At 41.0% G+C, this 26,542-nt stretch overlaps 1 protein-coding gene across 1 annotated transcript in view; it reads left to right on the top strand.

Annotated features, from left to right (window-relative positions):
- The first annotated feature begins 1,629 nt into the window (after nucleotides 1–1,629).
- The window catches only part of SMYD3 (SET and MYND domain containing 3), a 397,374-nt gene continuing 372,461 nt past the window's right edge, over nucleotides 1,630–26,542 (top strand). The window contains exon 1 of the mRNA XM_032184877.1: nucleotides 1,630–1,796. Within this exon, the coding sequence (XP_032040768.1) occupies nucleotides 1,630–1,796 (167 nt within the window). The remainder of the gene's footprint in view (nucleotides 1,797–26,542) is intronic.

Here is a 26,542-nt window from a genome sequence, read left to right as displayed (position 1 = left end):
CTGAGCTGGATGTTGAACTTTTCACCATTGCTCAAATTGCATTGAATGGCCCTGTGTAGGCAGACCTATGTGTAAACTATGGATGTAGATATCCAGACTTGTAGATACTGAAATAGATGTTGAAATACCCAACCCTATTACTGTTTTTGTTTGTATGGGTAATGCCTGCTTAGACAGTCTATAAAATAGCATATACAAGGAAACACAGAAAACTAAATAGGTGAAGGAGTAAAGCATACAAGCCAAGTGCAGAGGTAGTAGTTTGATATTTTAATGGTATTTGAGAATAATTCTCAAGTATCTTGCAGTATCACTGTAATCAAACACTTGTAACAAGTTTGCTTGGCATGCTTAAGTGTAGTAACATGTGTGACTGCCAACCAGTTTGTTGTCAGTTCTTTTGGTAACAAAGTACAAAAGTGCAGTGTTTAAGTGAATGTCTAAATGGATACATTTTTCTGTGGGAATCTTTTTATTTTTTTCCCTGTGAGAATCTACCTCGGTTCTTCCCAGCAGCAGTATCTTGGATATGTGTATTGCTACCTGTGACTACCCTGTTGTAGCCTGATTGAAAATATTTGAGGACTAAGATAATTGTTACTAAGAATGAAAGCGAGTGCGTTTTGGAAAGGGAACGCTGTTTGGCAGAACTGTTGGGCCTGTTTCTGAGTTATTTGGCAGGACAACTTAATGCTCCTTTCCAAAACAGAAGCCCTGACTCCCTCTATAGGCACAATAAGGAAGAGCAGACTAAGCTTATCTGTAGACTTCACATATAGCAAGCATAATGTATGTTATCTCTTAAATGAATGAAAGCTGCATAGGCTCAGATGACACTGACAACCCTTTGGGTCACGGTACAAAACGAGTTTGATTTTCCCTATCTTGTACATTTAAGGATGCAGCAGGCTGGCTGTGGTCAAGTGCACTGGTGGCCAGGCTGGAGGAGCACTGGCTGGGGGACACGGCCCTGGGATGAGGCTTAAGGAGACCACCCCAGCAGGAGAAGGCCCAGCCCAGGCCCAGAAGTTCATTTCTCTTCTATGTGATGTTGTGGGTGTGCAGCCTCCCCCTATCCTCACGCCACTTCCATTTCTGTATACATTTTTTCCACATCCTTGTCAGTGTTGAGGCTGGGTGGGCGCTGCAGTGAAACAAGAGCAGTGCAGAGTAAGGCTGATGTGGCAGTACAAGCTTCATTATTGCTTCAGGTGTCTCCTGGGGGGGACTGCTGGAAGTGCGGAGGCCAGAAAAGGAGCTGCGGGATTTTTCACCTCCTTGCTCATGACACTTGCAATCAGAATTTTGATTTTTATGAGCGCCTTAGTTCCATTAAAACAAAACAAAAACAACCAAAGAGTCACTGAGAAAAAGCCCCAACCAACACACCGCCTATTTGTCATTAGCCACACGGGCTGCAATTAACGAGAACGCTTCTAATCGCTTTGTTTAGCGCCACGAGGTGAGTCGCGACTGGAACCACGTCGCTAATCGCGCCTGGGAGCCCTGTCACGGGCAGGCGCCTTCACACGCGTGCCCCCGGCGTGCCGGCGGTTATAAGCGCTAAGATGGCGGCGCGGGCGGCGTGACGTGGAGGGAGGGGCCGCCCATTTTGTGTGTGGCGGCGGCATGGAGGCGGCGGCGCTGCTGGAGCGGTTCCGCAGCCCCGGGAAGGGCAGCGGGCTGCGCGCCCGGCGGCGGCTGCGGCCCGGTGAGCTGCTGTACCGGGCCGAGCCCTTCGCATACGTGGTCAGCAAGGAGCTGCTGGGCGGCGTGTGCGAGCACTGCCTGCGCAGGTAGGGAGGAGCGGGGGAAGGCGGCCGCCGCCATCGCCGCCTGCCCAGCGCCGCCCCTTCCGCCGCTGTGGAGGGCGGGCGGGTCGGGGAGGGCTGGGGGCAGCGCTGGGGCTGTGCGGGGAGATGGGGGCTGGCCCTGCCCGAAGCGATGTGTGGGGTGTGGGGGGATCCACGCTGCACGTGTGTCCCCGGGTCTTTGCCAGGGGCACCTGGCGAGCCCAAGTCCCGCTGGCGGGAGGAAAGCAGCGGTGTGGCTGTGTGTCGGTACCGGAACGTGCGCTGGCAGGCAGTCAAAACTCGTCTGGGCTCACCGGGATGTTAAGAAGAACTTCAGTATTGCCAGTTTTTGCCCTGTTTCATAACTACCTGACGCGTGGTTATTCATGTTTCCGGGGCTTCGCTTCCTGTCCTCGCAGAGCCTCCCAGCTGCAGCTCAAAGAAGTGATGCTGTGATCCCCATGTCCCTGGGGAGAAGTTTGGTGCTGTGTGCCAGGTTGCACCTGCATCCAACCTCAGGGTATTAAAAAAAAAAAAAAAAAAAAAAAGCATAAGACTTTTAGGTGATGTTCCTGGGAAGCCTGGCTCGTGATTTCGGGGTGCCTCAGGAGGGTGGCTGCCTGCACCTTGAGGCAATGAGAGGCAGCTGGCCTCGGGGGCAGGCTGGCACCAGCAACTGCAGCGAAAATCCATCTCAGGTGTTACGCATTTGGAAGTTTATTGTTAACAGTGGTATTAGTAGAAAGTGGAAATTAAATAAAACTTAATTTACCACGGTTCAGATTCCACTGCAAAGCATGCGCTGGTTGTGAAGTTTTAGTAGATCCAAACTATGCGAACAGATTTTCTTATTTATCCAATTAAAAACAGTTTCTACTTATTCAAGAGACTTCATTAAACTAATGATGTGTATTATCACACATAGTTCTTTTTACACACATGGAAGTTAAATAAAATAGTCTGCACCCGCTGAAGTGGGATGTGAAATTGAACTGTGTCATGGCTCTGGCTTACATGTAATATGCAGCGTGATCCTTATTGAAAGCCAAGTAGGAGAAAAGCAGTTACTGCTCGCTTCCAGGACTACAGATAGGATGCCTTGGGTGCAACTTTTCCTGCTTTTCGTTCTGGTCTTTAGGGGGCAGTACAGGAACACAAATTCCCCCCAAAAAAGTCTTGCTTGAAATTGACTTAGCATTTATCCTTCTTACTGTATAGAGTGGATGTTTGAGGCTCTGTGCTCTGACGTGCAATTCCGTGCTGACTTTGCCTCCCAGCTTGTGCTAGCAAGCGCTGGTGGTCGCAGCTCCTGGCTGTGTGGGAGGTGCTGGCTGGGGCAGAAGATGGGTGGCAAGGTGCAAATGTGTTTCTGGGGTGAATGCTGGGAGGCAGCAGGCTTGTTGTAGGGCCAGGGGTGTTTGCTGTGTGTCTGCCTTGCTATGAGGCCTTGGCCGAGCCCTTTGGGGCAGGGGTGATGGCTGCTGGGGCAATCTGCTGCCTTCCTTCAGAGAGGACAGCCTGGCTGCTGCCATAGCTCCACCTGGTCCTGTCTAAATTAAAGTGAGTAGCAGTGAGAATTTAAAAGAACAAAGTGATTTCATTTATTTACTTCCTACACCTGCTAGTGGAAATTGTAACATCCCCTCCTCACTTTATTGGCCTATTGGCAGTATTTGTATGGTGTGGTGAATTTTTTTTTGGTCAGTGTTATTAGGACTTTCTCATGTGCAGAGCAGGTGGCAGATAATAGTAATTATTTCCACTTTTGCGATTTCTTCTCACTCCAGAGACAGTCCTGTGTTTTCTGATGCCTACGTTCATACTGGTTTTTATAGGAGGCTGATCTGAAATGTTCTGCTGTGGCTGATTTAATATGATAGTGTAGTTCATTCAAATAATATCACATTAGCAACTAAAAAATATAATGTCCTGAAGTTGGGTACATAGTATAGATCTGATTAAGAATGTAAATTTTGATAAAGAAGTATTTATCAGTTTGCATTTCCATGGAAGACATGCCCTGAGAGCATACGTGACAGTGTTGCGTGGCCGCACCTTTTTTGCCAAGGAGCATCTATCTGTAGGAATAGAGGTGATGCCTTGCTGACAGCATGCTGTTTGTGCCTTTATGTAAGTCTGACAAAATTTGGTTGGCATCTTCTTTCAACAACTGGCTGGGGAAAGCAACAGAAAAAAATCCTTCACTTCTGTTAATTAATGACTTTCTGTATGGCTTCTTCCCATGTGCCTCTAAGGTGGGTTCAGTGTCAGAACAGCTTGGTACAGATTTCTACAGCAGGGGATTGAGTTCTGTAAAGGCAGCTTAATTTCATCTGCAAACTAGGAGCCGTCATTGCGTTTTCTGTTCTGCTGGTTGTTGATAAAGATGTTGAGTGAAGCTAGTTGCCAGCAATCCCCAGAGATCTCCATCACCTTTCTCTGTTCCGGAAAGTGACTGTTAAGACCCCTTTTCCTTCTGTGTTCTTTATGTGGCTATCAGTCTATAAAAGGACCTTATTTCCAGTCCCTGGCAACTTAGCTCTTTTTTAGCCTTTGCACAATTATGTACTTGTCTGTGCATTGATGCTCTCATTGAGCAAGCTACGAAAGGAAGCTTCCCTTTCATGGGAGCTGTGCTTTCTCTTTCCTGGCAGATTTTATTGATCTGAGTGATTAATAATCTAATTCTTTATTATATAATTTTTAAAGTTTAATGGTGAAGACTAATTTGGCCTTTTTTCTTCTATTAGTTATTTTTAATATTCTGTTTAACCTTATGGTTTTAGAATTTGCTTTTATGTAATTGATCTGACTAGTGGTTCCTTTAAAATCTGGATATTGCCCGTTACTTCTTGGTTTAGCAAAATAAGTCTGTACTGACTTTTAACCTAGGAAAACTTTACTGCCAGGTTTGCTTGCGCACATTGATTTATCATCCCTGAGTTCAATCATGCTGTCCATTTTATTTGGTGCTGTTTCTTAGTTTGCTCAGCTTGTTAAATCTGAACATGGATTTTAAAGATGTTCCTTGTCTGCGAAGTGAATACAGAAGCGGTGTCTCGGTGCTTGGCAGAGTTTTATTCCTCTGTGTAATCAGTGTTATACTGGCCATTAATCCTTGCTGACTGACTTTCCCTCAAATTACATGGTAGGGATGGCTCTGCTTGGTCTAACCCTCATATCTTGTATTAAGAATGTACCCGGCCTGTTATAGAATGGGAGTCAAAATGAGGATAAAAACCAGTTATTCCTTTTTGGTTTGATTGCTTTTTATAAAACATCAACGTGTTGCATTGTGACATAAAATGTATTGCTTTTCAACAATTCGGTGCAAGAAAGCTTCAGTTCTGGATGACACCTGGGAACAAACAAACAAGCTTGCTGGAGTCTATCTCAGAGGAAGCTGCAAAATAGAGAACAAAAGCCTACTCCCAAATGCTATTCTGTTTATGCCTTTACAGGAAAGTGACACTGAAGAAAAGTGAATATTAGAGTATGTGTGATGTATGACACAGACCATGAAATAAACCAAAGCATTTCTTGTATGGTTAGGGTCAGAGACTGTTCAGACTTCCCTTTTTCTTTTTTAAAAGAAAGAAGGCGGCTTTGTATGATTGCAGCTTTTGTAAATACACCTGGAGAGGAAAAAAAAAAAAGTCTGGTTCAGGGCTGTTGGTAAACATGATTTGGTGCTGTGAGGTTGTTGGCAATAAATTTTTTGAGATTTAAGAAGTCTGGTGTGTTTCATCATTTGATTGTTAGAGTTTGAGATTTCCAGTAGTTCTTACAACACATGACTTTGTAGGATGTAGAGGAGTTATAACAATGTGTATCAGGTTAGTGGTAGTCAGAGTGGTCTTTCCAGTCTGGAAACGGAAATAGGGTAGCTGTTAGAAACAGTTACATTTTTGTGCTTCCAAAGTAGGATAATCCTGGGAATTATATGCTCAAACTCAATTGAGCATTTCTGACTAATCACTTAGGAGTGGAATTGCAGGGATGTTGTCCCCTGCTCTGTCTGCTCTCATGTGGAGCAAGGGCCAAGGATTTGAAACAATTGTATGTGACGTGAGCTTCAGGTTTACTGCAGATGTGTGAGGAAGCTTCACAAAGCTTGAAAAATCACACCACTGCCACCAGCACAAGCATTTCTATCGGTAGCTGAATGACCAATGCCCCTAGAAGTAGCATTTTCCTGAGAAGATGCTCTCCCTTCCCCTTGTCATTTTACTGCAGTAGTAAAGTGACATTACTGTCAGTGAGACCTGATTTTGTCCTGTCTTCATACCAACTGGAGCCATAGGAGGGGGGCTTCCATGATGCTGTTGTGTGCTGCCAAGGAAATCTGCAAGGAAGAGTGAAGAGAGCAGACCATCAAGTGTCCTTCCCTGCAGCACCTGCTTCAGAGAATGCTTTAAACTGCCTTTTCTATGTGAATAAAGCCAGCATCTGATGGAATATTTGCAGTCTCCACCAAGGTGGGGAAGATGGAAGATCCGGTATTTGTGACAATGTTTGTAGTAATTCTCTTGACCTATCCTGTGACTTCGTTTGCTTCCCTTGCAGCACTCTTTGGGGTGACCAGGGAGTTTGCCATGTTCCTGCTAGGCATATCCTGTGGTCTGCGTTTTCCTTGTCTAACAGGTTGCTTGGTTTGTTTTTTCCTCTTTGAGGTGTGCTTTGGGAAGGTGATTCAGGTCCTGTTTGCTGTAAACCCTCTCCTTTCCTTTTGGCAGTATTTTGGTTCTTGCTGCGCTCCTCTGTACTGCTTCGGATGCTTTTTTCTGGGCATGCTTTAGGCAAGGTGGGTCCCTCCCCATGTCCTTCCCTTCGTCCCCTGCCTTGCAGCCTCGAGGCTGCTGTTAATGCCTCCTGCTGCCAGCCTGCCTTTGCCCGCCTTCATAATGTAAGAGGAGAAACTGGAAAGGCAGAGACATTACTGAAATAAATTCTCCTAGGTCAAGTGTTCATTGCCGTGTCTGTCACTTATGGAAAACCAACATTCAGGTTCAGACGTGCCTTGAAAGTCCTTACGATGTTGTGATTCTGCGTGTATAATTTTCGTGCTTGTAGTGGTCTGTAATTTGAAAGGTATTATATCAAAATTGTTGTCTTGTCATGCTGTGACTGACAATTTAAGTTGCAGTCTTGTAAATTCATCTGAATTTAGGCTTTACTATGGATCTGCAATGCACACCTGGTATTGCTCTGCCTCTCTGCACAGTGCAGTCCATAATATTATTGTTTTAAATAATACGCTCCACAGGAATGCTCTCTGCTTGTAGCAGATGATGAAGCCGCCAGAATAGGTTTGTGAATTGAATTATCTTTAGTATTCGTGTTCTTAAACTGTAATTGTGCAAGTACAGAATTAAAATGAGCCCTGTAAGGGAAAACATAAATAATTAAAATATGGATAACTTCTGGCTAACGTATGTGGTGACAAAATTAGTTTCAGATATCTCCTGTCTTGTTGGTAACTAGACAAACCAGTTCTGAGATGGTCAAAGTCATACAGGTGAGGGAGCTAGAAAGGCGGAACCATAGCTTAGCAAACATAAATGCATAAATATATCTGTCGGTGTCCTTCAGTCCTGGTGTTGCTGAGGGGTAGAGGGGCTGAAGTGGCCCCTGCAGGGAAGGGGAAGGTCAGGCAGTCAGGGCTTTCCTTCTGGTGGCAGCTAGCCTTCAGCCTGGTGCACTAGGAATGGAAATGAAACTATAAAAAGGGTGGTGGGGGGAATTTCCAAGCTCCTACGGGGGTGTGCCTGCAAGAAAGGGGACTTTGAGGAGTGTGGGGCCAGCTGGCTCTTTGTAGGGGGGAGGATGCTTTCTGCTTTGTAGCCTGGGACAGTCCTGGCTAACCGTGCCCCACAGGGAAGGTTTATTCCTTCATCCATCCTGTTGTGGTTCTGCCACGTTTTCCTCCCCCAGCAGCATTTCCTAACATTAGCTTCAACTTGGTAGAAGAAACACCGCAGACATGTGGAGTTGCTTCTTCATACAAAGAAGAGATTATTTTTGGTCAACATCTTGGCTATGTAGGAGTGCCTTCTGTGACATGATTTCTGTCACTGATCTTACTGATTTCGGGGCCTGTGCTACCTGCTGTGATCGCAGTTCTTCCAGTGCAAGCAGAACCACCTGCTCAGCCACAGAGGTGGAGATCGAGACAAGATTTGGACTCATGCTCAAGGGTGTCCTGGTGACTGTAGGGTCTGTGCCAAGTGGTATGATCATAGAATGTCAATGCGTAATTCCTGTGTTAAGTCAAGCTATGATCCCATGTTCGTAAAGTATTTACCTTCCCCGTTTATCATCTGAACTGCTAACTGCTTTCAGCTCAGGGCTCATTCATTCTGTGACTAGCTCAGCTGCTCAAGCTTACACAAAATTCAAGACTGAATGTTTTTTTGAAGCAAACTGTCTCCTTGACTATTGTGTGTTGCAGTTCCCACTTCTGCTGCTGATAGGGAGGAAATTCAACCCCTGGCTTTGCTGGGGGAGGCCTGTGTGTCTGGGTGCACCTGTGGGGTCTGTGTGTGTTGATGAAGCATTGCCCTGGAGGGGGAAAGATGCTTGTGTCTTGGGGAATGTTGAAATGTTGAGTGTGAAATAAAACTATGTATGTTTCCTGTGTAGGATCTTTGTTCAGTGGCCAGAAACTTGTGTGTGTGGTTTTTTTTTTTTTTTTTTTTTTTTTTTTGGTCAAGAAAAGGTTGCAAGCCTCTCACTTCAGCACACAGGTTCAAATTGTAGTGCTATACTGTTTTTTTGAATCCTAAATTGTTTTATAACAGTAGTACTCTTTGTTTTCTAACAGGAATGTATTTGTAAGTCCCGTTGTTTCCAAATATCGGTGGAGGGACACTTTACCATTGAAGGCACACTTCTAGAAGGGAATGCCACAAGTATGCAAGCTACCAATATTTAGACAAATTTTGAGAGAAGGACATAAGCTTTACCCTCTGCATTTCTTTGCATCTTGCCCTTCCTCACACCCTTATCAATATATTCTTGGGGGCCCTCTATGTTGTCCTTGTAGGAGTAGTAAATGGAAGTACTGCTTTGAATGTCACTGTGCAAGAAAACTTTACTGAATATCATATGGGATGAGAAAGGTTTACGCGAGGCTAATGCCCTGCATTTAATTTCCTTTGAAAGAAGCTGAGGCTCTTTTAATCAACCTCTGGATCCAGCTATTCTAAGCATTGGTTGAGTATTGCTCTGAATCCGTACTCTGTATGGCTCTCTTTGGGTACTGCAGTGCGTTGGCTCCAAGTCCTCCAGCTGTTGCACATGTCTTAGTCCAGATTTCTGAAGAAGCAAAACCAGATGAGAGACGAAAAAGAACAAATTGAATTGGCACAGACAACCACTTTCTCCTCAGCTATTTAGGTTCCTAAGTGTCTGTTTTAGTAAATGAGTCTGACTACTCAGTTATTTACAAATTGTATCCACTTGTCATATTAAAACTGTCTTATTAGTTACTATTGATGTACAGCAGACAGAATGGGTATGGAAACATTTTTTTGGAGTAGTCCGTGAAACTCTGCATGTGATGATAGATTTATCTGAAGTTTTTGCCCCGGAGGGAGAAGAGGCTGTGTGGTAATCTACATAAGAAATGCGTGGTTTCAGCTGTAAAAGAGAGCCATGAAGCATATTTCATCGTAAGTAAAATCTATTACAGAATCTTGGGCTTTTTCTAAAGACTGTAGTGTTTGTTTTTTCCCCTCAGAAGTACAGAACATGATCTCTTACTCCAAGAACGTTACTCTCCGAGGCTGGGGCAATAGATGAGTTGTGCAGATCAGCACTAAAAAGCATCACGTCAGGCATAATAATAGCAAGACAGTTATAAAGGTCTTATTTAGCATCCCAATTACAGAGGAAGTTCATCTTGTTATGTCTGCTAGATAGCCAGCATTTTGTCAGCCATGCAGTCAGTCTGTATATTGCTCGGGTGGGGGTTTTGCTGCCCCTTAACAGCCTTTGCTGCTTTGGCAGTCATGTTCATTGCATTACACTAATTATTTGATGTGGTTAGTACCTCATTGCATTGGTCTAATCAGCCAAAACTACTTTAGGTTTTAAATGAAACTTTAAAAGGAGAGTGAACGTGCTCAGTGTTGTGCAAAAGCAATTGGGCCCCTTCAAAGACACTGTGGAAATTTGGGGGTGGGGTTGTTTTTACTGATTTTACCTTTCTGCTGGAAAACACGACTGGAGAATCCTGTTGCAAATATATGAAATGTTACCCAGGCTGGATTCACTTCTGCTGAATTACGCTATTATGGATTAACAAATTGATTAAAAAAAGAAGTGTAGAAGATGGTGTCTGCTTGTGCTGAAGTACGTATTCAACTAACTTCTCATAGATTAGGAAGTAACTGGGATTATCGAGATGTAAGTGGCTTTATTTTTATGGTATGTTTATTGGTGTGATTCAGGCAAGGCTTACCCTTCTGTTCTTTACTGCCTTCATGGAAACTCCCTTTGTGATGTTAAACATCCCTGTACTCAGTTTTGTGCTTTAATCTGGAGAGACCATTGTAGAATTTCCCACTTGTAAGGATCAGTTGTCACTTTGCTCTCTTTCTGCCACCAGTCGAAGCCTTTATGGACAGCTTTCAGGGCTTGGGGTAGGTGGTCAGTCAAAGTGGTAAGTGGTAGATCTGTCTTAATTCACCTTGCTCATGTGTACAGATGATTTTCTCAGCTGATGGGGACACTTTAATGGATGCGTGAAGAATACAGCAGATGAAGGATGACCTTGTATTTGGATACACAAGTGGAGGGTTAGAGTCCATGTTTTGACACAAGCATCTTCTGTGAATTTGGATAAGGTCTTTTCATTGCTTACTAATCTGAGAGATTTGAAATTTATTGTTCACCCATATACTTAGTTGCTGATAGTAGGCAAAATAAGGAAAAAAACAACCCTTGAGTTGTAAACTTCTATATCACCTTAAGGGCAGTATTTGACCTGTAGCCCACTTGAACATCTTAAACAGTGATTTTAGGCAGCAGATGGTGAATCTGCTGTAAATTTCCTAGTACTGAGAGGAGAAAGTACAACACCAACAGGTTTATATGTACATTTAGAATTAATGGAGCTCTCTAAAATTGCCAAAATGTGTCCCTGTTATACCGGAGCTGAGAGCTTTCCTGTGTGAAACTTTATGGCCTGTGCAGTTTGCCAGATCAGAACATTATTGTGCTAAATCACGAGGGTTTCTTCCAGCTTTAAAAGCTATGAAACTTGCCTGTCCTTAGGCCAAGAAAAAAGTGCCTGTGTGGAATGAGAAGCTTAACTGATACCATAGAAGAAGAGAGAAGGGGCCAATGGGATCTAAATTACAACAGACCAAAGGGAACGTCAGTGTGAAAAATTGTTTACCTGGGATGGGCTCAGTAGATGCAACGTAGAGAGCTGCCCAAAGCTGGAAGTTTATTAAATGTTTCAGGAAAAAAATGAATGTAAGGGAATAACCTGTCAGGCCTTAAAAATAGTGGTCTGCCGTGGATGATACTGCAATACAAATCACTCAGCAAATCAAGGAGTGTTGGTGGCTGGAAGCCGAAGTAGCAGCATATGGTACGAAGGGTTGGGAAACATGCTTCATGATTTGTGCCTGCGTGTGTAGGAATCTCAGCAGAAAGACTTTGAAAGGTGGTGTGTACGAACCATGTTTTCCCTGGAGAGCTAACAGAGCAGTGAGGCTGTGGCCCCTCTACGTGGCTAACGACAGCACCTAAAATAACAAAAGGAAAGTGGAAAATGCAGCTCTAGAAAGATTTGTGCTTCCTGCCCAAGACTGGAATTTAGTGATGTTGCAAAGCATTGTAAGGAGAGGCTAGAGGCTTCCTAAATGAACAGGGTTTCTTGCTGGAAAGCTTGTATGGAACCTGATGTGGAGGGAACTGGGTGTTTGGTGGGAAGCAGGATACTAAGCCTCTGTATTTGGTGGGCAGAGCTGTGGGCTGGGAACACGAAAGCTAGGTGTGTAGCTGGAGACACAGCCTGGGGCTGAGGGCACAGCAGCAGCAGGGATGCACTGCCTGTTGGTGGAAGAGCATGTGGATGTAATGGTCAGTGGCAATGGATGCGAGTGTTACCTGTGGTGCTGAATATTCTTTCAAACCTGAGATTTTAGCCCCTTGTGTCTGAATCTCAGGAAGAGCTGAGTTGTCAAAGGACATAGTCCGCCTTTGAACAGGTAGCTCACAGCAGTGTCAGTGTTTGCTGGGCACGAAATACAGTGGTATTTGGCTTTCTGTGGGGAGGGGGGGCTGTTGTAAGCTTTTTTCCACCAGTTTTTGTTCACAGAGTGGCTTTGGAACTGGTGAAATGATGTACACAACTCCCAACTGCTTCAGAAATAATTGCAGAGCCAATTCTGTTGTCCTTAGAAATTGCCATGGGAGTTGTGACTTTGGGAACAGACTTGGCCTGTTCAGAGAGACTGTACTGTGGACTTATTAATTTTTAATTTTCTTTTCTTCTTTTTAATGTCCCCCTTTGGAGTCTTATGAGGTGTAACTGTCTGTACACATACGAGTTTATGACCCTTGTAGTTAGGACCGCTTGTGAAGCGTGTATTTGGAGCTCTTTCTCATACATTCTTGGTTTTAACCATAAATTTCATCTGTACTGCAGAGCATTTTACTAATAGCTGTTTTTATTAATTGTAAGATTGTTTGCTTTCCTGCTGGGTAGCACATAAGGATTTGGCATCCTTTTTATAAATGTCCTTTTTTTTGGGACATCTCAGTGTCAATGTATTGTACAGCTGAAGGTAACAGCATTTTAAAGTATCTATTTTATTTTCCAGGTACAAAGTCACCCAGTCTGTGTTACCTTTCTCCCTTTTTTGCTATAAATTCTTTCAGGCATGAAATAGCTTGCCAGTTGTTTGTTACACAGAAGCTAATGAATGGTTATCTGTTTATCGCCGGTAATAGCATAGCTGCAAAGTGCGATGCACATGTAAGTAAGCTCATTGTGTAGAATTTCTGCTCTAAGACTATGTTAAATCAGCTATTGCAGGCCTAATCACGTCAGCCTAGTCTGTGCTTTCCATCAGGTCTCTGCAACAGAAACCACCTCACCTGCCATCCTGCCCACTCTGGAAGCAGATGGAGCTAGAAACCTTTCCTCAGCTTAAAAACGTTCCCAGTCTTGTCCCAAAGTTTCAGTAGCTTTTAACTGCACAGGTATTTTGACTTCATCTTGTGATGGGTCCTTAATATTCATTCTAACTGGTAGAAGTAAATGACCACCAGTTTCACCCAGGCTTGTTCCTATAAAGGCAAGTTTGTCCTTGACATGTAAACAAAACATTTACTGCTGCTGAGGATGTGAGTTCCCAGTCAGAAAGAACAAAGCCTCTGTGGACTCAATCCTGCACATACCTGCTCTCAGAACTTGTAATGAAGGTAGAGCAGGAAGTTAAGTCTTTAAGTCTTTGATTTAAGTCTTCTAGAATTAGTAATTTCCCAAAGCACATTTTGTTCACTTTTGTTACATTTCTATGTGTATATCTGCTTCTTATGCCATAAAAAGTGGGAATAATTTTAACTGGAAGAACAGTATGTTCTCCTAAGCTTACTTTATTGCTGAAATAGGAAACAGTTTTAATAGTCTAAATTGCTTTTTCTTTAGAAGTTGTTTTCAAACTGTTAGCTTACATGGAAAAAGCAGTCTCGTTTTTTATTTTACAGTTACTGACAATCTATTTAACAAATAAATATGGTGTCCGTTTGGTGGAACAAGCTTGTGGGGTCAGAAGTGGAGCCCGTCCAAGGGCAAGGTGCTGCCTGCCCCAGGGGCTTGGCTTTTGGGCGGCCTGAGGCCGAAGTTATCCCTTAGGGAAGGTGGATGTGTGCCTGCTCATCCTTTAACAAAGATGTTGTTTCCCAGTAGCTGAGAAGTTTGAAGTCACCTTGCTGCAGGGAACAGTTGTGCTGGTGAGCACGGGCAGCAGCCCAGTGGTGTGAGCAACCCTGGGGATCAGCATGGTCTGAAGACAAAGGGAAGGGGAATGGTTGGGGGAGAGGCTATCCTTTTGGGTCCTGGTATACAAGAAACTCATCCAAAACTAACTTCGGTTATTGGGAGGAGAAAATGTCACCCTGTGAAATATGACTGCTAATTTCTGTACTGGCATGCAGATGGCAGCAGTCATGCCTCTATTTCAGAAAGACTTTTTGCATTGTTTTCGAAAGCAAATATTTTACTTGTGAGGAGAGGTTGACCCAGGTGTGTTTTAACCTGGGAATGTAGTCAATGAAAACTTTGGATGGCTGAAATAAAAATGCAAAGAGTAGGAAAAAGTTGTTCTAATAAAAGGTCTCATTGATTTAAAAAAAAAAAAAAAAATGCTTAACACATGTGACTTTTATTTTCAGCCAATATGTATGGAGAAAACCTGACATATAACCTTGTTTTGCCTTTGGAGTTAGCCTAACATAAGGATTTTTCAGAAAGCCTAACCTTTTAGTCTACTAAAACCACTATTCTATTTTTCTTTTTTCCCCAAAGTAACAATTTTTAGCTGCTTTTGTTTTTTTTTTTCCACTGCACTCACTTCAGTTGCTCGACATTAAGGAAGTTAATGAGTCTAAAGAAGCATAATAGTGAGCTCATTTTTTTTAATTGCATGCTTGACAAAAAGTTTTTTTAAAAGTCTTTTAAGCCTTCTTTGTGGGTAGCCAAAGGATGGCAGTGAGCTGGTCAGATTCCACCAAGATGTTTTTTTGCAGGTAGGTACCTGTGCACTGCCAAGCTAAGGCTAAGTGTCAAATTCTTGAGATGGGTACACTTAGATTCATCCTGGTACTACAACTTTTGGTAACAAACCTGTAAGATTTTTTGAAACAAACAAACAAATCCTGAATACTTGGCTTCTTGACCACTGCTGTGTCTATCTGAATGTGATTTTTGATGAGTTTATTCCACGTTCTCGATGTACCTGTTTTAGAGAAATGAGTTTTGGATTCATAGAGCTGCAGTGATGCAAGCCTTGTTGCAAGGCGCATCCTGACTCAGCGGTAGGGATGGTGGCAATAAAGATATTTACATGCTCAGTGAAGTGCATGGATTTTTCTGTAGTCTTGGGGAGATGGATTGTTCTCTGGATACAATTACAGTGTAGCTAGTGGAGAAAGGTTGTATTGGTTTAAAATAAAGCAGCACATGGGCTCTGTCATCAAGACAGTGGTGTCACTGTGTGTCATTGTCACCTCAGGTAAATTTGCAAGTTGAATACTTGTACTGCTGACACATCATTCCTGTGGGTGAGACTTCTCAAAGTTTTCCTTTCAGGTTCTGTGTTGGCTTTTGAACTCCTCCAGAGTTTGTATGTTGGTATCTAGTTCATGTGTTCAAAATATATTCATCTTGGAAATCTGGTTGTTTTGTATGGCCTCAAATAATTGGCAAAGTGCATTGAAACTAGAAAATGTTGAATGGTTTTGATAGTCTGCCTGCCTCTTGAAGTCTGTATTATTTTGAAGTGTTTTCCTTAAGCATAAGCATTCCTATGAACAGACCCATCCTGAGATCTAAAACCTTTGTCATAACCTCCTGAACTTTTAGTGTTGTATTGGGTTATTTTCAGCCACTATTTTATTAACACAAAAAAGTGGATAGCTGATGTGTTTTTTGCTTGTGTTGTCCCATGTACTGCAAGTATGACGTGGTTTAATAATTTAATCTGCTTATTTTCTGTGAACTTGTTCTGTTCATAGTTTGATAACTGTTTCCAGCGGGTCTTGATCCAACTTCAATAATTATGAAAGTCGTTTCTATACTTAAAAATTATGAAAGTGGTTCCTATATTTAAAACTACTTGGATGCTCCTTTTGTGAGAGGAGGCAAACTGCAGAAATGCAGAAGCAAAATGATAATAATGGAAAAGAAATACTTCAAGTTTAAGGTTTTTGCTGTACCAGTGTTCTCTCTCATGAGATGCCATACGTTATTCTTGTAAAGATTTTTGGTTGCTTGTCAGTCTAAATGTCTTCAAATTTTGATCTGAACTGAATAGCGTTAAATATTTGTAGCTGAATGTTGTCCATAACAGTGAGGAAATGCAAGAAGGATCATTGTGTCCTTGACTGTGGCTTCCAGTTCTCTGAAGAAGGGTAAGCCCATGACACATTTGATTGGTTTTGCTCCTGTTATGGATATTAAAATCCTGTCAAACAGATGCTTTTTGTTGTAAGTGAACTTAAAAAATAAATAAATAAAAAAACAAATAAAAAATTAGGATGACTATATTTGCCTTTTGTTGTTTATAATTTCTTCTGTGTGTAGATCCTGGTACTTTGCAAAAGGCCAATATATGGGGAAAACTCTTTACTTTCGCCTTTCCTTGTCCATTTTCTTAAATTAGAGATTTAAAACTTCTAATTTGTGATAGAATAGGATGCAGTTGACTTCCTTTTTTCTAAGTAGCCATCACATACCATTATCTATTTTATACTGCATTGAGTTAGCCTAAAATAGAATGCCTATCCATAAATCAAGCTCTTTGTTCCTGATTATTATGGGCAGTGATGCAGGGACCGATTCTAATAGAATTTGCAGGGAAGAAGTCAATGTGTTTCTCCAGGGGTCATGGAGAATCCATAAACTCCCACGGGGCAGTTATTGAAGATGTATCTGCATGCAATAGAGCATAACAGAGCTAAAGCTTTTTACTTAGTGCTTCTTGATGGAACAATTAATTTGACAGTGGTCACCGTGCACTTTACCCTTCTTAGATGGACTTGGTTGTACAGTCTAAGAAGACACTTAAAAGCTTCAAGGTGAGTTGAAGATCACAAATCTTCCAAAAAGCTAGTTGAGTATCAATCATGGGAAATTTTGGCAAGGCGGGCGGCTGATGCGAACTCCTCTTACTCCTCTTCTTACCCCACCATCAGAGTGTTTCCAAAGAGTGTTTATCAATATGGTGATAGTTGCTTTATATATAAATATATATATATTTTAAAAACAAACAAACAAAATACACATTACCCCAGCTAACTTGCGTAGTCAGTGCTTTTTACAGTGTGTCAGTGTACAGCTGATCAGCTGTGGTCTGACCTGAAACACAAAGATGATTTTAGTGTCAAAGCTCATTTACTTTTTCACTGGTCACAGTACAGCAATCCTTGCTCCAAGAAGCTCACCCGGCTGTGTCGTTTGTTACTATATTACTGCCTTCATCCTGCACTGTTGTAGTCAGTGAAAATCTTGTCAAAGACTTCAGTGGTACAAGGGAAGTCCATAACTGAACAGGAGGATGGTGTTATACAGCGTAAGTGTTGTCTACTGCACTCAGAATTCATTATTGGTGTAAACTCTAGTTTTTGTTCACAGAAATCCATGGCTTTCCTCCTATTATTTGCATAGTAAATGTAAATCCAGTATCATTTATCCAGTATTTTTATCTGCAGCTGTCAACTCACCTATTAAATATTTTCTACTAGAAAACATTGATGCTTGAATGGTTTTGATACATGCATCCTAAGTATGCTTTCATAAATAGAGTTTTTGTTGTCTTAGAAAGCATGCTTGAACAGGTTTAACTGTAAATAAAGTATTTGTGAGCTTACTTGATCTCTTCAAGTCATTCAACTAAGAGTTGTCCTATTCTTAATAACATAGGATGAGCAAATTCTAGGAGTTGAAGATATCCAAGAATGAGTAATTCCATCTTAAAAACATGCTTCTCTCATACACAAATGAACTTCAGCTGCATTTTGGTTTATTTCTTTTAAAGAATTCCGGTTAAATATTATATAATGGTAGGATGCCTTATTCTGCCAGTTTATCTGTTTGCAATTAGTTTGGGGTACACTTAGTATGTTATTTTAATACTCCACAAATTAATTGTAATGATGTACTGTGTTTAGGATATGTTATTCCTGTGATGATTCTAAGATATTGAAAAATCAAGAGGAAACAAATGTCATTTTCTTGTCAAAGACAGTATCCCTGTAAAAAAAAAAAAAAAAAAAAAAAAATATATATATATATATATATATCTATATATCACCTTCTATAGCATGTAAGTAAGTTCATGAATTGGTAATCCATTATGTTTTTATCCTTATCTAAGGCTCTGATTTTTTTGATATCTATCTGAAGTATTTTACTGAATCAAGGTCTCAGTTTTAGTTTTCTTCCCACACAGTTTTTTTTGTTGTGTGATGGTTCCATTAAATACGTAATCTTTGCTTGAAAATAGTTGTAACATGTTCTTTTACTGTCATAAAAACAATTGTCTTGGCACTATCCTATATTAATCTGTTTAGTATTTTCATAGGATGTATACTTTGGTTTAGGGTTATGTGTTTATATATATCCAGTTTTAGCAGATGACTGCCTATTTATTTTTTTGGCAATGTCATTAATTGTTCAGAAGCCTTTTATCCCCAGATCCCATAGTTTTCAGACAAACCTTGAACATCTGTTTGTAATTCTGTCTTGAACATTGCCAACACAAATTAGTCTTGCAAGCTCAGTTCATATTTTAGCTCAAGTTCATGAGTTTAACAAGAACAATTAATACCAAACCAATGTACTAATCTGGATTTCTACCCTGGGTTTCTGAAGGCTTTGCAAATACAAACCTTGCAGTTCCCAAGTCAGGTAGATGACTGAATTTCTGCTGTCTCTGGGGTGAGACACTGCTGATGTCTACTTAACTTATGGGTTAGGATGAGGAATACAGAAAAATCATTTTAAAACTGTGTGTGTATTGGAGGGGGATTGATCCATCAGTCCTTGGCATATTATGTTGCTTCAAAAAAATAAAAACACAAATAAAAACAAATAAAAAAAACTCCACCAAATTTATAAACTAAGAGTTCAGTCATCAGCCTAGGTTTTCTATCTTCCATGGAAGGCCTCATCTTCAGCAATGCAACAACCTGTTATGCTGGGAATTTTTTTATCAAATTGGATGAAACAGTCACTTCGCATCAACTGCAAGCACATGGTCCTGAATCAGCAGATTATTCTATGTCAGCATCTTAATGTATCGTTTCCCAGTTTAAAAAGGCTTAGTTGGGAAACATCTGCCAGGTCTGCAGCACAAAATGCAGCATAAATGCAAGCTTTTCAGGTTTTGTTCAGGTTTCTCTCTGTTGTGAAGAATTCCTGTAAAATGAAACGTAGTAGATGAACGTTTCAAGCAGCAAAACGAGCAAAGTGTAGAGATTACACCTGCACCTGCAGAGCTGCAGAAGGGGTGGGTGTCTGAGCTGTTGTGGGCATGCAGCTCTGAGCTTGGGCATCTTGCAGTGTGTTGCTCCTGGGGTGACAGCGGGCAAGCCCAAGTGGTGATGAACTGGGTACAGTGTGTACATGAGGTATGGGAGGAGATGGTGATAAGCAGCCAATAAGAGGTGAAAAGTTGAGGCTAGGAAGAAAGAAAACAAGGGGAGGTTGTGTATATGGATGAAAAATATATATATGTGCATGTATACACTTGAGAAACTTTTATTTTGCAGTCTTAATGAAAGTGAAGTTTTTACAGACCAATATGATTGTGACTGATTATTCTTCCCCATGCACTTTCTTGGCTCATTGGTTTGGGGCATGGATGACTCTAGAAACTACGGGAGGTTCATGTTTTTCAAATAGGTGCTGCTGGCACTTCTCTTACTCTGCAAAGCATAGCACTGATGTTAATTTTAACACTATTATTTAACTTGTGCTGAAAAGCCATATCATTTCTGATCCATGTTAACAAAAACTCCAGTGCTCTTCCAGCTTTTGCCCATCACAATAAACCTTCGAAACCTTTGCTCTATCCATTTGCTAATAGGGAATAACATTTCTCATTTTCTTGTACCGTACTCTACAAAGTCTCATTCCATGGTTGTTGAACTGAAACAAATAGTCTGATTTTGCTCATGACCCATCACTGAAGCTACAGTACAGTGATTAAAGGCTCACATTTCTTGGCCATGGAGAAAATGAGATTTAACTGAAGACTTACAGTGATGTAAACATAAATATATGTTCCAGAAAATGCTAAAATAATAATTTTAGCTGGATAATCAAGTGAAATCCACATCATTTTATGACAAATCTACATCATAACTCTTCATATTAGTTCAAACCTCACAGTGTCTATGCTGCTTTGAAGCTTCTTTAATACCAGTTGCAGTTTTTAAAATGGAAATGTGTCCATTGGTGTGTTGTGGTTGGTCCAATTTGGCAGGAAAGTAGATGACAATCTCTCATGACAAATACTATGGCTTTATAGCTCCTTTTTTTCAGTATTGGCTATTCAACCTTGTTTTAAGAAACAAGAGCCATGTCTAAGTGTGTGGAAGCATGTTGTATGTTGAAATTCCCAAGACCTCATTACAAATTGATTCCATTAATGAAAATTATGACTTCAGATTTTTAAAAAGCACTTGGTTCTTTTTTATGTTAATGCCACATCATTTTATTTTGTGAAAAACAGACCTAGAAATGGAGAAGGCATAACTTAAAAATAACTTGGGATTTTTATTAAAAATTGAACAAAATTAGCTTATTCTGATGGTTATCCTACCCAAGTTCTATCTCCATTTTTTACATTTTGAAGAGAATTTATTCCAAACAATTTTTTGCAAGTGAGAGCTGTGCTCATTCTCCTAACATGAAGAGTAGTTTCTGGGAGACACTATATTATTCTGAATCTTCCATGGTTGGAGTAATTATCTATGTCGACTACTGCTGGTTGACTACAGTCAGAAACATAACAGTACTAATAACAGATCTAGTCTGTGAAAGAGGGTTGTCATTTGCAGGCATATCTAAGCATGTGCACACCTTTAAGCGTATCAGTGCTGCTGAAATTTTCAGAATTAATCCCAGCATTAACTGTCTTCCTAGTCAAGCTGTTATTTCTTAACAAGGAAAGCTGTCCTGAAGCTGGTGATGACTTCAAGTCCTAAAACGTACTTATGACTTTGGCCAATGTGTTTTTAAAGACCCTTCTGTTGGAAATCAACAAACTTGGAAACCATGAAGGATGTACTGCGTTTCCCTACCTGACTAATTGGTATGTAGAATGGCTGGTGAGGACACCGGGGCAACTTAACCCTCGCGCTTTTAACTGTTGTAAGTACTCTTTTTTTTTTTTTCTTTTTTTTTTTTTTCTTTTTTTCCTGAAAATGTGTAGGCATTACTATAGCTGTGTAGGCATTTCTTTTGACTTTTTAAAAATTTTATTTAAATGGAAAACAGAAACTGGTGTAACTAATCTTTGAAACTGAAGAAATATCTATTACACTTTTAGCCATAGGATGTCACCAGAGTACAGAGAGTACTCTGTGATGAAGTATTGTGGAGTTGATTTACGGCTTTCTTTGGCTGTTTATTTTGCAGTGTGAGAAATGCAGTCCTGCAGAGGCTTTCTCAGATCAGTTGTTGCAGCATCTTGACCAGTCCACCGTGGTTCTGACTCAGATTTAGAGTATTGCATAAGACCCAGGTTTGGGATCTAGCCATGCTTCTGTAGGTGCATTCCCACAGGATGGATTGGGGGCTGAAATGAGTGAGAAGTAAATGCATGTCGCTACATACTACAGCCTTGGTATTTCTGTGCTATTGTTACAGTGGACTGTTTCTCAGAGGTCTTGGAAGCAACTTGTGTGTCTGCTGGAGTATGGTTTGATTTTTTTTTTTTTTTTTTTTGGGTGGTCCTGTGTAGAACCAGGAGTTGGATAGGTTGATCCCTGTGGGTGCTTCCATCTCAGGATGTGCTATGAGGGGAGTCAGAAGGGAAAATGAGTCTGTTTCCATCCAGAATTGGTTGAAGAAAGGATTGAGGTGTGACATCATAGATTTTATTTAAGCAGCTGATAGGAAGAAACTTTGTACAGTGCTCTCAGATCAAGTTGTTTGAATGTGGTCCCTCTGATATGAAGTTAAAATTACTGTAAGAGGTGTAAAATTAAAAAAAATTAGTGATATAGCAATAGTAATTAGTACATGTGGAAGTCCACTCTTTACAGGTATTTCCAAGCTACATTTTGATTTGTTCTTGGCCAGAAATTATTGGCAGATAAAAACATTTTGGGGCTGATGGAGAACCAAGTGAGACTTCTCCAAGAAAAAAAATCTCCTTTTATCTAGAAAATGGATGAGAAAATCTGAAATGGGAAAGTTGTTGAAACATGAGGAAATTAGGGAAAAAATACAATCAGTGGCAAGAAAACCAAAATGTGTTAGGCTCGAGATAACAGTGGCAGGGATGTGTCTGATGAAATATAGAAGATTTGAAGAAAAATACATGTTTAAAAAAAAATAAGTTGGCAGGTGTGTATTTGTGGCATTTCAAGAGACAGTTCAGTTGAACTACAAAAGTGAATAGGCAGATACTTGTAAGTTTGTTTAGGTGTTGGTAAGTCTGCTAAAAGTTATCTTTCCTCAGGTTTTGCTAGTGCCTCTCAGTGGTATGGAATTGCTTAGGAGAGCCAACAGCAGTCCTGTGAGTAGTCTGCGGTTCTGACAGGCCAAGTTTAAACTTGGCATTAGCAGTGCTTTGCGTCTGTGCAGAATTGCTGCCTGAGGAAAACTTACAGAATCACAGCAAAGTTTGGGTAGGAAGGGACCTCAAAGACCACCTGGTTCCAACACCCACTATGGGCAGGGACACCTCCCACCACACCAGGTTGCCCAAAGCCCCATCCAGCCTGGCCTTGAGCACCTCCAGGGATGGGGCATCCACAGGTTCTCTGGGCAGCCTGTGCCAGTGCCTCGCCACCCTCAGAATGAAGGATTACTTCCTAATATCTAATTCTACCCTTTTAACGTTTAAAACTGTTACTCTTTGTCCTATCACCACGCTTCCTTACAAAGAGTCCCTCTCCCCAAGTGCCATATTGGTACAATTTCCTTGCTTGGAATATTTGAGTTCTTGTTCAGCACTTTCCAGATGTGTTCCATCAGGAATGAGGGGACTTCTAGATGTATCAGTTCATATTCGGAAATGGAAAAGCAAATAAGGGGAAGATGCAAAAAGCCTCTAAAAATGTGTCCCAGATATGTAAATATGGGCAAGAAGAGAAAGATATTCTTCTGTGAGAGGGTCAGAGAGGTTTAAATTTCACTGAATCATAGATCCATATGATCCAAGAGGCAAATACTAGCTGGATGAAAATATAATGTTTCAGAGTAACCACATTGTTTTTCTCGAATGTTGACCTATGGACATTGTATTTTTCATTTTTATCAGGGAAAAAATGAAAGATGGGATGTTTTGTAATACTTGCGGCTGCGTTGGATTGTAACCACATGGTCAAGAAACGAGTCTTTAAAAGTATCGCATGTAGCTTTTCTTTTGCATGTTTTTCAGTTGTACATATGACCTTTTGATATTGTGAGATATAATCTTGGTTTTCATCAGTTTTTGGCATTTTTATTTAATTAAAATTCAAAGGTGTAATGAAGGTACTGTGACTGAAGTTAATCAGTTTAAGTCTTAAATTGCTGAAGGCATGTTGGCGTGCCATCTGTAGGCAAACACTAAAGATTGCCTTCATTTGAGGGAAACAGTGTCAAAGTAGCTTTGCAGGGCAAGTAGGCTTAGGAGGCAATTTGAAACAGTTTGCCTTGTGCTCTCAAAGCCAAATTTTCTTGTGTTTCTGCATCACTGCTCTCAGTTGGGGATAATCACTGTGTTTGCACGCAACTATTGATTTTTGTTGTGATAGCATTTATTTTATTCATCTTTCCCTTTGATAAACTGGGTGCATGTGCGTGTGTGTGCATATATATGTATTTATATAAAAGGTAGAAGTTATTTGATTTTAAAGCTAGTTTGTCTTCTAGAATAAAAAGGTGCTGTTCTGCGAGATACTGAATGCTTCTCCTGAATGATATGCAGGTACGGGGAGCAGACTGTGGCCTTGTACTACTGAAATTGCAACTTCTGGAGCTTTCTCTTTGTTTTTAGTAGACCTATTTTCCTGTACATTTTTCCTGTACATCCTTGAATTGGTTAGGATCAGATGTAAATAATCAATGAAGAAGTAGGATTCCAAATAAAGACTAAATTTCTTGCCTACTGAAGGTGATAACTCTAAGATATTTATTGGAAAGGACTGTATCTGAAACATGTGATCAGGTACCAGCTCAACATCAAGTTGTATAATTTTCTGTTTTTGGTTATATCAGATTAAGTACTGTACTTCCAGTAGCTGTGTTTTCAGGAAAGTACTTTTTTCTTCACTGTAACAAAAGGAGAATCTTCTACTTGTGGCTCTAGGTAACTTTTTTCAATTTCAGTGAAGAATCTTACACCATTTTGTGAGTGTCGGATATTTTGAAAAACTACATCTTTTAAAAAGTGGGTGAAGTGTTCTAATAGTAACTTTTTCTTATCAATAGTTAGCAATGCTGCTACTACAGCATGAGCAGAAAGACTAGCTTCTACATGACAGCAAATGAAAATCTACCCACTGGATGTCTCTTATTGTTGCTTCAGCCATGGCTTCTTCAAATCCCAAAAGAAGAAAAAAGCTAAATATCCAACATAGATAAGAAAACATGATTCTGGAACAAAGAAATGATTGTAGACTACAACAGTTTTATTTGGAAAACACTTTTTAGAATTTTTGGACCAGGCATTCTTTGGAAGAATGAAGTTGCAGGAGGAGAATTAGGGGAGATAGTAGCAGATGCACAGAAGCAGACAAGGAATACTGTCCAGAACACCCAGTTAGTTGAAGTAATATGACCCAGCATGTTTATCACCTACTTAGGGTATATGTTTAAGCCAAATAAAGGTAGCATATATGTAATAAGGATGATAGTTGTAAAATCTGAACAGGACTGAGGCTCATTCTATGCTGAAGGGTGCTCTCTCCCCTCATCTGTCTGATTTTTTATTTTTTTTTTATTTTTTACTTTTTTGCTTATAGAAAGTGTCCAAAAACATTTCAGGGTGTTAAATACAAGGTTGGCAGTAACAAGAAATACAGAAAATAGCAGAGAATGTGAGCAATTGAGGTGGTACGTGAGACTTCAGAAGCCAAGACTTAAGCAGTTGGAAGTTTACTTGGTATGCCAAATAAACTGTATTTTTGCTTGTGTTACGAGGTAGTTTGCACGAGAGCACAAGTGTCTGAACTTTTGCTGCAAGCCAAGCGCTTTGGTTATTCATGTTTTCTCCCTTTTCTTTCCTGGGCAAATACCACTTCTTTAGTGTGTTCAGGTGTAAAGTAGATGATCGATGTACTTGGAAATAAAAAAAAAAAAAAAAGTATTTTTTTTGTATATGGAAGGTCTCTCTTAGATTTCACTTGAATAAATGAGTCTAGGTAGCTGTGGTGACTATATTTTAATTTAAACATCAAGCATTCTAACTACCCAAAGCTACTTCTCCCTAGTGCTGCTCTGATGTTAAAATTAATTGATATGCTTTCTTAATCGAGTGTGCAAGTGGGGCATTTTGTGGCATTTTTGTATGACTTTTGGGGCATGGATTTCAAAGAATTCTTGCTCATAGTATGCATGTAGGCTCCAGGGGTGAGATGAGACCCCAGCAGCCTCGTAAGTAGGGACCTCAAGGCAGATGAGCCAGTGGCTTCTCTTCCACCAGCATGTCTGTGATGGCAGAATGGGCCTGAGGCTGGACGGAAGGGGAAGCCGCATGAAGGTGGTGCCCTGGGCTTGGGTTGCTGCCCTTATTGCTTGCCAAGGGCTTGGATTTGGGGTGTGCCAGGGGCTTGACAGGCTTGGGAGTGCCCAGGCAGTTCCCCTGCCCAGGCTTTCCCCCAGCACGCTTTGTCCTTGTCACTGGAGCCATGCTATTAGTTTTGGCATGCTGGAGATGCCCCCACCATTGCTGGTGCTCATGTGGATGATCACCTGTGCCATACCGTGGCATTACCCATCTGCTGGGAGAGAGGGGAGGAAGGAAAGTGGTAATTGCATTGCATGTAACCCTGCTGCTCCCGTATCTACTAAGTTAAAAATGCTGTTTGTTATTAGCATCTTTATTTTTATTTCTGTAAGACAAAAATGTACTAGTAGGGTGATGAATAATGTGTTTATTGTGGGTATCGATTGCTTTCACTTTGTGATGAATCTGAAATGCACGCACTTAGAAAATCCAAGTAGGCATCATGCACTTGATGTGTTCGACTGAATCAGAGGTCCGATAATTTGTTCAGGAAATTAGCCCTACCTGACATGCATCTGAAAGAGCATCTCTTTTGTAATGTGTACTGTAGAGCAGGATTATTAACTGAAAAACAGTATCAACAACAAAAATGCAGTAGGGAATTTGCATGAGATTGCCCTTTTGTCCTGCAAGCTGTGGCAGCATCAGAAGTGTGAATAAATTGTACAGCAAGGAGTGGTGAGAGTAGCCTGGTAATCAAATGTTGTGTTACATCTAACACTTGTCTGGTGAGCGGGGGCTGAAAGTCAAGTGCCTGCAATCACCAGAGAAGTGTAGATGCATTTTCATTATAAATTAAGTAGCCTAATCATGTTTGGTTGGGTTTCAGTGTTTTTTAATTATCTTAGGCTCTTCCCCAGCAAACCAAAGTACTCCCATTCACTGGGGCCAGGTCGTTATTGGAGTGTGTTGATTAACTGCTCATTTGTTTTCAGCAGGGCAAGGTGTGGCACTGGTAGGGCCTCTGCAGCCTGACTTAGGTGGATCACATCAGCTGAGATGTCATCCATACCTTGGAGGTAACCTGATGTCATCTCCGGGTGATATTTACAAGTGATGGGA

This window comes from Aythya fuligula, chromosome 3 (genome assembly GCF_009819795.1).
Source record: "Aythya fuligula isolate bAytFul2 chromosome 3, bAytFul2.pri, whole genome shotgun sequence".
Taxonomy (NCBI): domain Eukaryota; kingdom Metazoa; phylum Chordata; class Aves; order Anseriformes; family Anatidae; genus Aythya; species Aythya fuligula.
Note: the sequence above shows the minus strand (reverse complement) of the source record. Positions and strands in the feature narration are given on the sequence as shown.